This window comes from Ostrinia furnacalis, unplaced genomic scaffold, assembly GCF_004193835.3.
Source record: "Ostrinia furnacalis isolate ACB-3 unplaced genomic scaffold, ASM419383v2 OfSCF3546, whole genome shotgun sequence".
In the NCBI taxonomy this organism is placed as follows: Eukaryota; Metazoa; Arthropoda; class Insecta; order Lepidoptera; family Crambidae; genus Ostrinia; species Ostrinia furnacalis.
In genome coordinates this window covers 227,201-239,914 of record NW_021133785.1, presented here as the reverse complement: position 1 = coordinate 239,914, position 12,714 = coordinate 227,201, and the positions used below count along the sequence as shown (strand labels likewise).

The window sequence follows — 12,714 nt, the reverse complement described above, 5'->3', positions numbered from 1 at the left end:
GCCCTTGGTCATTTAATCATTTCTTCAACATTGTTCTTTTCAATATTTGTGACTGAACACTGTCATGGCATGCAGGATAAAATGGTGTCTGTATGTTTTGTGACTGATGAATACTTTGCCAATCTTTCATTATGGCACTTTTATCACGGATTAAAATGTAAATACATTAGAAACGTACCTACACAAACTAAAATACCTACCCGTGTAAATGGCAACTATAATACGTCATCAAAAGATTGAGGAATACGCCAATAAATTGTCTACGATCAGTTGATAAAAATCTAAGTTTCCGATACAGTAAACATTTGATCGATATACTCTTAAAATACCACTACGTAAAAAAGTAGATATCAACAATTACAATTTCAATGATATCTACACTAACACGGATATAAGTATAAAATAAGCGTATTTTCGGACACATCCGTTAGGCATCTGTGCCAATGATCCGTATCAGACTTTTAACGTTGACATCCAAATGCAACTTGGAGATTGTCGACACCCTCGCTATGCTCTTCTGCCGGTCTCTGAAGTGGCCAGTGTGGTAGAATTAGCGGGGTTACTCCGAAAAACGTTATCCGAAGTTTCGAATGTTGCCATCCCTCTCACGCACAGCGAGATGATAAGGGTCTACCCGAAACCACGTAAACAGCATTTCGAAGTAGTCCTCCAGGTCTTACCAAAGGATAAGGGTGCACAAGCACCTTGGCCAAACGTAACTCAATTTAAAGATTACTACTTTTTAGTGTAACCTTTCTAAACACACAAAAGTTTAAAGAGAAACAAGTTGATTACAGTAAAATCTGTGACGTTATTAACTGATTTTGGATTCTATGGCGCAGCAAACAAAGCCGAAGGTGTCGTCCTCCAGCTAATATGTTCCCTCGTTTCGACACAGTTGAGACAGGCACTAGACTCTCGCAAGATGGATTCCTACTGAACAAATCACATCAACACCCGTAAATTTTGGATCGCCTGACATAAAGGCGGTTTCATATGGCAATTCAGATTTTCCCTGAAAAATATAAGCAAAGAATGCCTTGTGATTCCAGGAATCCAAAGATGTAAATCTGAATTGCTAATGTCCTACAACGCAGTATAATACAACGACCAGTATTTCTGATACTTATTAGCCTAGTTAACTTTTCGTTAACTACAGTTCCTCAGTAATGGGCAATGTGGAAGATGTCCAAAATGTCGCCACCAGACGTCAGCAAATTTTTTCAGAGAATTTGTTGAACACATTGATTCCGTATCTTCATTTACCGGAACCTTCAGTGTAGAGAACTTCAGTCACGTGAAAGAAGGTGGAGATATCTCTTTGCCCATATTTCGTGCAAGCTTATTCCTCAGTTAAGGAGTGGCTTATAAGCAGTAGGCCTGTTTCGCGGGACTAAGGAACGTGAGCGATGATGGTATCGTTAGAAGTGAAGGTGGTGCCCTCATCTCTTTGTCCATATCCGGTACATTACTCCTCAGTCATGGTCTATGATAGCAGGCAGGGAAGTAACATCTACCGGTTTCCCCACATCTGATAGAACCTTACTCTAGGCTACGGTAGCAGGTCATTAGACGCAAATGTGGTGACATCTCTCGGCACATTACTTCTCAGCCATGGAGTGGGCTATGGTAGCAGGCCTGTTTCGAGGAACTTAGACACGAAGGTGGTGATATTTCCCGGCTTGCCCATGTCTGAGCTATGGCAGCTGGTTTTTTCGCGGGTATTAAGACATAGCAGCAAAAGGTGGTGGATGACAACTCCCGGCTTGCCTATATCTGGTACATTACTCCTCGGCAGTGGGTTGCGCGGTGGTAGGCTGCCTTTGAGCCCGCAGTACATCGGCGATGGTGGTGACATCTGTCATCTTGCCCATATACTCTGAAGCTGAACTAGTAGTAGGCTTGTTTATGATAGCAAAGGTGGTGGTGATATCTCTCTGCCCATATCTGATAACTCCTTAGCAACTCTTTAGCAGTGGGCTGCGCGGTGGTGGGCGCGGGTAGTCCGTGCTGTCTTTGAGCCCGCAGTACATCAGCGATGATGGTGACATCTGCCATCTTGCCCATATGGGCATAGCTTCGTATATACTCTGAAGCTGAACTGACAGTAGGCTTATTTATGATAGCAAAGGTGATGGTGACATCTCTCTGCCCATATCTGGATATCTGGTTACATTACACTACTCCTCGGCCGTAGGTTGTGCGGTGGTAGGCGCGGGCAGTGCGTGCTGCCTCTGGGCCCGCAGTACGTCGGCGATGGTGGTGACGCCGGCCTCGTCCAGCTCGCGCCAGCGCAGGTGGTTGCATCTCTCTGCCCATATCTGGTACATCCTTACTCCACAGCTATGGACTGAGGCTTTGGTCAGCAGACCTATAAAATATGTGAGCGGAGGTGGTGATATCTTTCAGCGATAGTAGTAGAACTTGCCACGTTAGCGGTGGTGGTGACATCTTCAGTCTCTGCCCATATCTGGTACCTCCTTACTCCTCGGCCGTAGGTTGTGCGGTGGTGGGTGCAGGCAGTGCATGCTGCCTCTGGGCCCGCAGTACGTCGGCGATGGTGGTGACGCCGGCTTCATCCAACTCGCGCCAGCGCTGGTGGTTGCCGCGCGCGTGGTTCACCAGCTCCGGCATGTCGATGAACGCTGGAATAAAGAATGATGAGTTTAGAACTGGAAAAAAATAGTGCGTCTTGAACCCATGTAATTTTGCTGCAGCAGATGCAAATATCGTAGTAACTATTGTTTGATAAGATACGATTTCGTTATTGATACCGATCACGTCTCTGGCTTCAGTAACTACTATGAGATTCCAGTACCTACCTACTACAATGGATCTACTCATGTACGTGGATTAAAACCCAACAAATAAAATACCGATATTGATCAATTCATCATTCATTCGTCTTTGGTACCAAAAACGTTTTTTTTAAGTGACAAACGTTTGAAACAAACTGGGCTACCTTGTATCTGTTTTGGTGTAAATAGTATTTTAACATAACACCAAGTTCAGTCAAAAATGGTCGTACGTTCTTTATTAACTAATCGTCATCAAAAAAGAGTTAGTCCAGTCAATGAATGCCTTAACGACGGTGTAGAGAGAAATCCTTGGAACACAATTTCTGACCTCGGGACTTTATTTAGCCTAGTTAGGAGGTGAACATAGCAAAAGTCCCCGCCCTTAGCCCTTGAGCCGGCGGGGAGAGGGGGGTTTAAAGGTACCACTTTTCGGTTTTTCGCTTAATCCTCGGAAACTATGCGTCCTAGTGACATGACTACTATGAACTAAAAAAAGCTTATTCAATTTGCTACAGGTGAGACCGTCAAGTTTTTCTATATCTTGTATAGTTTTTGCGGCATCTGCTCTAGAAGGTCTGTAAAATTGGAAATTTTATTGTTGTCTTACATGTTCCTTTCAGGAGAAAATCGACTAAATCAACATTGAGCAAACACTATAGACATGCGGAAGCATGTTAAGCCTAGTTCCATGGAGGGGACTGCACCGTGCGTATATTTAGACGAACCAATTAGAGCCACTTTTGACTCCTCATCATTCAAAAACTACTGTGCATTAACACTTCAAATTTGGCTCATGTATTGAGACTTGCAAGATATACATCAGCTTCAAATTTCATAAATATACCTCAAACGGTTATTTAGGTATTGACGTTCAAAAAGATTTTATTCTGATGGGAACATGTAAGACAAAAATAAAATTTCCAATATTACAGACCTTCTAGAGCAGATGCCGCGAAAACTATACAATTTATAGAAAAACTTGTCAATCTCATCTGTAGCAAATTGAATATGCTTTTTTTGGTTCAAAGTAGTCATGTCACTAGGACGCATAGTTTCCGAGGATTAAGCGAAAAACCGAAAAGTGGCACCTTTAAACCCCCCTCTCCTCGTCGGCTCAAGAGCTAAGGGCGGGGACTTTTGCTATGTTCACCTCCTAACTAGTCTAAATAAAGTCCTGAAGTCAGAAATTGTGTTCTACAGTTTTCCATCTATAATGCTTTATTGACTGGACTAAGTAGTAAGGAAAGAATCAGTGAAGTGCCATAAGTTTAAAAAACATTTAGGTTATGTTCAAATGCGCGCGTCGACTCGAGTCCATATAAACTCAGCCTCAGAAAGTAATAAAATATGTCAACCATCTCACCAGCCCAGGCCTCCATCATATCAATGATGATGTAGTCGATGAACCCGATCTGCGAACGGGGTATGGAGCAGGTGGCGCGGTCGAACATCGGCATCACCACGGGCAGGTCCTTGGCCTTCTCCTCGTCCGTCTGCAGGAAGTATTCTTCGGCGATCCTGGAGGATGAAGAGTGGTAAAAATGGTAGAGATCGTAAATCAAATGATTGTGAGTTCCTTAGCGATCCTGGAGGTGGAGTAAACATGAAAAAGATTAATTCTGTGGAGCGGACAGTATTCCTCGGCGATACTAGAGGAAGCGTGGGCAGGCCTCCTACTAGGTGGACCGACGATCTGGTAAAGGTCGCAGGAAGAGCCTGGATGCTGGCAGCGCAGGACCGTGCATTGTGGAAAACCTTGGAGGAGGCCTTTGTCCAGCAGTGGACGTCATTTGGCTGAAACGAACGAACGAACGAACTAGAGGAATGACAAGGGCTTAAATGATAAAGATTGAATTGATTGTGACGAGTAAGAAGTAATCCTCAGCGATGAATGACGAGGGATATCATGCTACCATGATTACCCCATTTCTACAGATATATGTAGCATTGATTGTGAGCAGTTTTTGAAGGTTTGAAGCATTTTGCTCCGTGCGCATTGCATTCATCTCGCGCGTGAAGAGTTTTAGTTTTGAACGGTTTTATAATGTAACAAGTGTTAGATTCCTTTACGTTTAGCAATTTATGTTTTCATCAAGATCAAATAAAATATCCGGCTCGAAGGACCAAACAATATTTCGCATCTGTATTACTCACCTCCTTGCCCACTCAAATGCGAACTTCTGTGGCCTGGAAGCGTTGGACACGTCGGCACACTTGATCATCATCCTCTTCACCAGAATCACGTTCTCAGGTAATGAAAGAGCCGTGGTATCTAATGACAGGGGTTCCTGGAACAAATAAAATACAATTTTTATTCTGAACAATTAATCTACTTAGTTTCTAAGGAAAGAAATAAAAAAAGAAGCAAGAACATTTATCATTTTCTAGACCACATCACAACGGCATAAAGACAACAAAAATCAAATCTCAAACCTACCTACAACTTATCACAAAATCGAGAGGAGATAATTAAAAAAAAATATTAAACGGGCCTTACTGAGTATGCCATGGCATCATTGCTTGGTCATCTCTGTGGTCAGGATTGACATGTTAGATAGGTATGCTTTGATTTTTTTATTGTCTTAAAAAAGATGGAGGTTTTCAATTACACTATAAAATGTTTAAAATTCAACTATGTTTTTATTGTTACTCACGTCCGTGTGCATATCCTCCTTGCTGCCGCTGGACTTGGCGTAGAACACGTTGACGAACTTGGCGAGGTGCTCGTAGTGCTTGGTCATTTCTGTTGCCAGGATCATGTCGATGACGTTGTGCCGCATCGTCTTGTACGTGTCGCGGTCGAGATTCTTGAATATGTTCACGCGGTCGTCGTCTGGAAGGAAACAAACAATAATTTTATTTATGTGGCAGTATCATATCGTTCAGTGCTTTTCTTTTTCAAAGAACACTCAAGCCCGGTCTGTGAGCACGTAGAATTTTGTCCAATGACCCCAAGCTACCCATCCTTATCGCTCGCGCGTAATTATATGGCTGTCGCGACTGTGCGACGGGCGCCCGCGGTGAGTGTGCGAGCGCGACAGCAACATAGTTACGCGCGAGCGATAAGGATGGGTAGCTTGGGGTCATTGGACAAAATCTAAATCTAGAGATATTTTTAATTTTGTGACATCACTACGCATGTTGCAATCACAAGCAGTGTTACACTAAATACTAGTTAGTGCTAGACAAGGACGTGTGTTATGTGACATCACGGTCCACTGCTTTCTACAAGATTAATTTTGATATTCAAATGTTTGTTTTACGATAATCTAGCAATGGGGCAGATATCACTAGAATAGTTTGGTGTCATGAAAAAATCAAAGATCCAGTTAGGACAGACTGTCAGGAGATGGAAGATCTAACTAGCTGTTACTTACTGAGGGTGAGCTTAAAGGTGAGTGCTGCGTGGTGCGACTCAAGCACGCTGACGTCATTGTACAATACGGCAAGCGGATGGCGTGAGTTGCAGAGGAAGGCGGATGATGTGCCGGGGTGGTCGATGTCGTGGGCCGCTGCTGAGATCAACGCAGCTGCTGCTTCCAGCGGCTCGAAGACGCTCTTCAAACGGTCCTTCTTCAAGAAGTGTTCATCATCATTTCAGCCATAGGACGTCCACTGCTGAACATAGGCCTCCCCTAATGCTTTCCACGTTGATCGATTGGTAGCGGCCTGCATCCAGCGCTTCCCTGCTACCTTTACGATGTCGTCGGTCCACCTTGTAGGTGGACGTCCCACGCTGCGTTTTCCGGTACGCGGCCTCCATTCCAGAACCTTGCTGCCCCATCGGTCGTCAGTTCTGCGTACTGTATGCCCTGCCCATTGCCACTTCAGCTTGCTAATCCGTCGGGCTATGTCAGCGACTTTAGTTCGTTTACGGATTTCCTCATTTCTGATTCGATCTCACAAAGAAACACCAAGCATAGCCCTCTCCATAGCACGCTGTGCAACTTTGAGCTTCTGTATAAGGCCTATAGTGAGAGGCCTCGTTTCCGAGCCGTAAGTGTGTTATGATATGGAATATTCAGCTAGCTGTTACTTACTGAGGGTGAGCTTGAAGGTGAGCGCTGCATGGTGCGACTCAAGCACGCTGACGTCATTGTACAACACAGCCAGGGGATGGCGTGAGTTGCAGAGGAAGGCGGACGACGTGCCAGGGTGGTCGATGTCGTGGGCCGCTGCTGAGATCAACGCAGCTGCTGCTTCCAGCGGCTCGAAGACGCTCTTCAAACGTCCTTCTCTAAGAAGTATTAAGATATGGAATATTCAGCTAGCTGTTACTTACTGAGGGTGAGCTTCAAGGTGAGCGCTGCATGGTGCGACTCAAGCACGCTGACGTCATTGTACAACACAGCCAGGGGATGGCGTGAGTTACAAAGGAAGGCGGACGACGTGCCGGGGTGGTCGATGTCGTGGGCCGCTGCTGAGATCAACGCAGCTGCTGCTTCCAGCGGCTCAAAGACGCTCTTCAAACGGTCCTTCTCCAAGAAGTGTTATGATATGGAATATCCAGCTAGCTGTTACTTACTGAGGGTGAGCTTGAAGGTGAGCGCTGCATGGTGCGACTCAAGCACGCTGACGTCATTGTACAAAACAGCCAGGGGATGGCGTGAGTTGCAGAGGAAGGCGGACGATGTGCCGGGGTGGTCGATGTCGTGGGCCGCTGCTGAGATCAACGCAGCTGCTGCTTCCAGCGGCTCGAAGACGCTCTTCAAACGGTCCTTCTCCAGGAAGTATGCTACTGCCTGAAAGTAACACCACGAATATTAATTTCTGATCGTTATAGGTAGGCCTGAGGATGTGTATTTTCAGCAGAATTGAATGCGATCTCCCTAAGTAATTTCATCACATCTTAGATGTCGTAAAAGGTGTATTCCCTGTAATAAGGCTGCAAATAACTGGTTTTTCTAACTTCATCTCTGCCCCAGCCGATCTGGAGTGACGTAGTGATAGGGCAAGTTACATTTCGGATGCGTAGGTATAAGTGCCCTTAAAAAAAATATACAAACATCAGATATCGAAAGACCCATATCTCTGCAGGAGAGACTAAAAGACCTGATGTTTTTTTTAATATGATGTTTTGTTATGCCTTGCAAAAGGTGGTATTGGATTATTCCAGTTGCAAGACGGTGTGCTATTTTTTGGGGATGAGTTGGATTACATTCTATTTGTTGAATTCTTTTAGGTGATGCCACAGAATAATATGGTGATAAGTATCACCATATTATTCTGGTGAACATCGGCGGCATGAGTCGAGTTGTGATATGTATTGACCGCATGATAGTTCGTCTCCACCACCGTCAGCCAATGCAGTAGCGTTCTCTCATCACACTCCAGGGTCGCGCAGATGTCGAACCGGCCACCCATCAGTACCAGCCCCATATAAGTCAAATCCTCCATTTGCTTCTGGTAAACTAAAGAATGTCGTTTCCTGAAGAGAAGTCTAAAAGACCTGATCAAGACTTACCTGGAGAACATCGGCGGCATGTGTCGAGTTGTGGTACGTATTAACCGCATGGTAGTTCGTCTCTACCACCGTTAGCCAATGCAGTAGCGTTCTCTCATCACACTCCAGGGTCGCGCAGATGTCAAAGCGGCCACCCATCAGTACCAGCCCCATATAAGTCAAATCCTCCATTTGCTTCCGGTAAACTAAAGAATGTCGTTTCCTGAAGAGAAGTCTAAAAGACCTGATCAAGACTTACCTGGAGAACATCGGCGGCATGAGTTGAGTTGTGGTACGTATTGACCTCATGGTATTTCATCTCCACCACCGTCAGCCAATGCAGTAGCGTTCTCTCATCACACTCCAGGGTCGCGCAGATGTCAAAACGGTCTCCCATCAGTGCTAGATCCATGTGAGTCAAATCCTCCGTTTGCTTCTGGCAAACTAAAGAATGTCGTGTTCCTGCAGAGAAGTCTAAAAGACCTGATCAAGACTTACCTGGAGAACATCGGCGGCATGAGTCGAGTTGTGGTACGTATTAACCGCATGGTAGTTTGTCTCCACCACCGTCAGCCAATGCAGTAGCGTTCTCTCATCACACTCCAGGGTCGCGCAGATGTCAAACCGGCCACCCATCAGTACCAGCCCCATATAAGTCAAATCCTCCATTTGCTTCTGGTAAACTAAAGAATGTCGTTTCCTGAAGAGAAGTCTAAAAGACCTGATCAAGACTTACCTGGAGAACATCGGCGGCATGAGTCGAGTTGTGGTACGTATTAACCGCATGGTAGTTCGTCTCTACCACCGTTAGCCAATGCAGTAGCGTTCTCTCATCACACTCCAGGGTCGCGCAGATGTCAAAGCGGCCACCCATCAGTACCAGCCCCATATAAGTCAAATCCTCCATTTGCTTCCGGTAAACTAAAGAATGTCGTTTCCTGAAGAGAAGTCTAAAAGACCTGATCAAGACTTACCTGGAGAACATCGGCGGCATGAGTTGAGTTGTGGTACGTATTGACCTCATGGTATTTCATCTCCACCACCGTCAGCCAATGCAGTAGCGTTCTCTCATCACACTCCAGGGTCGCGCAGATGTCAAAACGGTCTCCCATCAGTGCTAGATCCATGTGAGTCAAATCCTCCGTTTGCTTCTGGCAAACTAAAGAATGTCGTGTTCCTGCAGAGAAGTCTAAAAGACCTGATCAAGACTTACCTGGAGAACATCGGCGGCATGAGTCGAGTTGTGGTACGTATTAACCGCATGGTAATTCGTCTCCACCACCGTCAGCCAATGCAGTAGCGTTCTCTCATCACACTCCAGGATCACACAGATGTCAAAGCGGCCACCCATCAGTGCCAAAACCAGGCGAGTCAAAATTTCTGTTTGTCTCTGACAAACTAAAGGAGGTCGTGTTTCTGCAGAGACGTCTAAATGAACTGATGATGACGATTTACCTGGAGAACATCGGCGGCATGAGTCGAGTTGTGGTACGTATTAACTGCATGGTAGTTTGTCTCCACCACCGTCAGCCAATGCAGTAGCGTTCTCTCATCACACTCCAGGGTCACGCAGATGTCAAACCGGCCACCCATCAGTACCAGCCCCATATAAGTCAAATCCTCCGTTTGCTTCTGGCAAACTAAAGAATGTCGTGTTCCTGCAGAGAAGTCTAAAAGACCTGATCAAGACTTACCTGGAGAACATCGGCGGCATGTGTCGAGTTGTGGTACGTATTAACTGCATGGTAGTTTGTCTCCACCACCGTCAGCCAATGCAGTAGCGTTCTCTCATCACACTCCAGGGTTGCGCAGATGTCAAAGCGGCCACCCATCAGTACCAGCCCCATATAAGTCAAATCCTCCGTTTGCTTCTGGTAAACTAAAGAATGCCGTTTCCCGAAGAGAAGTCTAAAAGACCTGATCAAGACTTACCTGGAGAACTTCGGCGGCATGTGTCGAGTTGTGGTACGTGTTAACGGCATGGTAGTTCGACTCTACCACCGTCAACCAATGCTACTGCGGTCTCTCATCACACTCTAGGGTCGCGCAGATGTCGAACCGGCCACCCATCAAAAGCCAGCCCCAGATGAGTCTAATTCTCCGTTTGCTTCTGGTAAACTAAAGAATGTCGTGTTTCTGCAGAGAAGTCTAAATGAACTGATGATGATGATTTACATTGAGATCATCTGCAGCGTGAGTCGAGTTGTGGTACGTATTGACCGCATGGTAGTTCGTCTCTACCACCGTCAGCCAATGCAGTAGCGTTCTCTCATCACACTCCAGGGTCGCGCAGATGACAAAGCGGTCACCCATCAGTACCAGCCCCATATAAGTCAAATCCTCCGTTTGCTTCTGGCAAACTAAAGAATGTCGTGTTCCTGTAAAAAAGTCTAAAAGACCTGATGATGTCGTACCTGGAGAACATCGGCGGCATGTGTCGAGTTGTGGTACGTATTAACCGCATGATAGTTCGTCTCCACCACCGTCAGCCAATGCAGTAGCGTTCTCTCATCACACTCGAGGGTCGCGCAGATGTCAAAACGGCCACCCATCAACGCCAGGCCCAGGTGAGCTAACGGCCTGCCTCTGGTTAGTTCTTCGAGGCGGAAGATCTCGAAGTCCCAGCTTAGAGCTGTGTCTAGCAGCTCGCGCAGTTGGCCTGACGCCTGTTCAGGAAATAACGTCAACATTTCATTCTAAGTTTGCTTGTTTAACATAATTGGAGACTAAACTCTTTCTTCTAAAAAAATCACCTGAGTTTGGGACTTCCAAAAATAGGCAAACTATAGAGATAGGTAAATCCTTAAAATTGGTCTTGCGATTTATTCGTGATATAAGTAGAGAGAAATAGTTACTCGCTTTTAATTTAAAAGAACTTAGTAAAGACAAGTTTCAAAGAACCTTAGGCTGAGTTGCACCACCTAACTTTAACGGCAACTATAATGATAACCGGTGTTTTTATATGTAGTTTGACAGGCTTTTGACGTTTGATAATGTTTGATGGTGCAACCGAGCCTTCTATCTAAGTGCTGATCAGTGACATATTCTTCATTAAGTAGGAAAATGAACTTACTTTGTGTTTGATGTTAGTCCTGTTGGTCTGTGATCTGACAACAGTGGAGTCATTACTGCTGCGTCGTGACGACAGCACGTTTGTAGGCCCTTGCTGAAAATACATTAACATTAAGAATTAGCTCGCATTAACAATATTAAATAGGACAGGTCACACAGAAGTCTCAGGGTTATTGTCAATTTGTCACATAGTCGATTCGCCACACTTTAAATATATTAGAAGTATTTTTAAGCCACGGTAGCTGAACGGTGAAGGGGTCGGACTGGTCGACTCGTGAACCGGGGAACGCGGGTTCCGATTGTGGTGAGCTCACTCGTGGAGTCGTGATACAAGCATATTTAGCTTAGTACGAGAGGCTAACGGGACTATTAATAATTTGTGAAATAACAAATTATTTATAATAATCTAAAATAAAATCGTCATAAACTTCAATAAGTTTCAAATTGTAATGAGAAATGTGAAGTGTGACGAATTTATACATTCTTTTCCCTGTGATGAGTCGACGCTGTAGCAAATTGACCATAACCCTAGTTTCAGATGGTCGAAACCCGTGACTTTATGCCTGTATTAGATACGCGTGCGTTTCATTCTTTATTTCAATAATGGTTGTGAAATCCAAAAATCCTAAATGTGCAAATAAAAGATAATTCCTGAATTAAAAAACTTACATTTCTAAACACATTCTCTACTTTTAGTAACATTATTCAATGCAAAAGCATAATTCATGTACATATTTGGTAAAAGGAAATGCTAATTAAAAAAATCTACATTTAGCCATTGATTTTTAAACATTTTTATTGGCAATTTTACTGAATTTTTAGTATCAAACTATGCAATATTTACAAGCAGAATGTATCCAATTTCCTTAACAATTATTCTTAATTTAAAATTAAAATTGTTTTATTTACATGCTGTTAGTAAAACAATAAGTTATAAACGTAGGTACACATGTAGAAGCGACATAGAAATGTTGATCAGAGGTTGAAACATTGGCATGTAAGATGGGTTAGTAGGTTTACTACAAATACAATACCTACTCTATTAAATGAAGCTTGAGTTGTCGAGGATCTAATTTGCGAAAATAACGGCGTGGAAAGTTCTCCAAAATAGTACAATAATTTTAACTGAACTCAAATCTTGTACGTAACACATAAAGATACATTTTTTTAATGTAACGTAACATAGTAAGGAAAAGATCTGAGTTTTGATTTTTAGTAATTGCAAAACTAATTTAAGAAAATGTAAGGTAAATGTTATTAAAATTATGTTGTTTCATATACCTAGGGCCAATTTAATCGAATCAAAATAAGACATCGAGATTCATTGACTTTAGGAGTTAAAATAATCGTAAATAACATTTTCAATGAGTAAAAAATGTGCCAAGTTTTGTTAACTTCACT

The 12,714-nt window shown here is 44.0% G+C and overlaps 1 protein-coding gene across 4 annotated transcripts in view; it reads right to left on the bottom strand.

The window, feature by feature from the left end:
* Nucleotides 1–2,192: 2,192 nt before the first annotated feature.
* Nucleotides 2,193–12,714, bottom strand: part of Pde8 (phosphodiesterase 8) — a 118,736-nt gene continuing 108,214 nt past the window's right edge. For all 4 annotated transcript variants that reach the window (XM_028311740.1, XM_028311737.1, XM_028311739.1 and 1 more), the window contains 7 exons: nucleotides 11,315–11,407; nucleotides 10,656–10,907; nucleotides 7,324–7,540; nucleotides 5,453–5,631; nucleotides 4,953–5,086; nucleotides 4,162–4,316; nucleotides 2,193–2,645 (listed from right to left, as the gene is read on the bottom strand). In XM_028311740.1, the coding sequence (XP_028167541.1) occupies nucleotides 2,482–2,645; nucleotides 4,162–4,316; nucleotides 4,953–5,086; nucleotides 5,453–5,631; nucleotides 7,324–7,540; nucleotides 10,656–10,907; nucleotides 11,315–11,407 (1,194 nt within the window). In that variant the 3' untranslated portion in view covers nucleotides 2,193–2,481. The remainder of the gene's footprint in view (nucleotides 2,646–4,161; nucleotides 4,317–4,952; nucleotides 5,087–5,452; nucleotides 5,632–7,323; nucleotides 7,541–10,655; nucleotides 10,908–11,314; nucleotides 11,408–12,714) is intronic.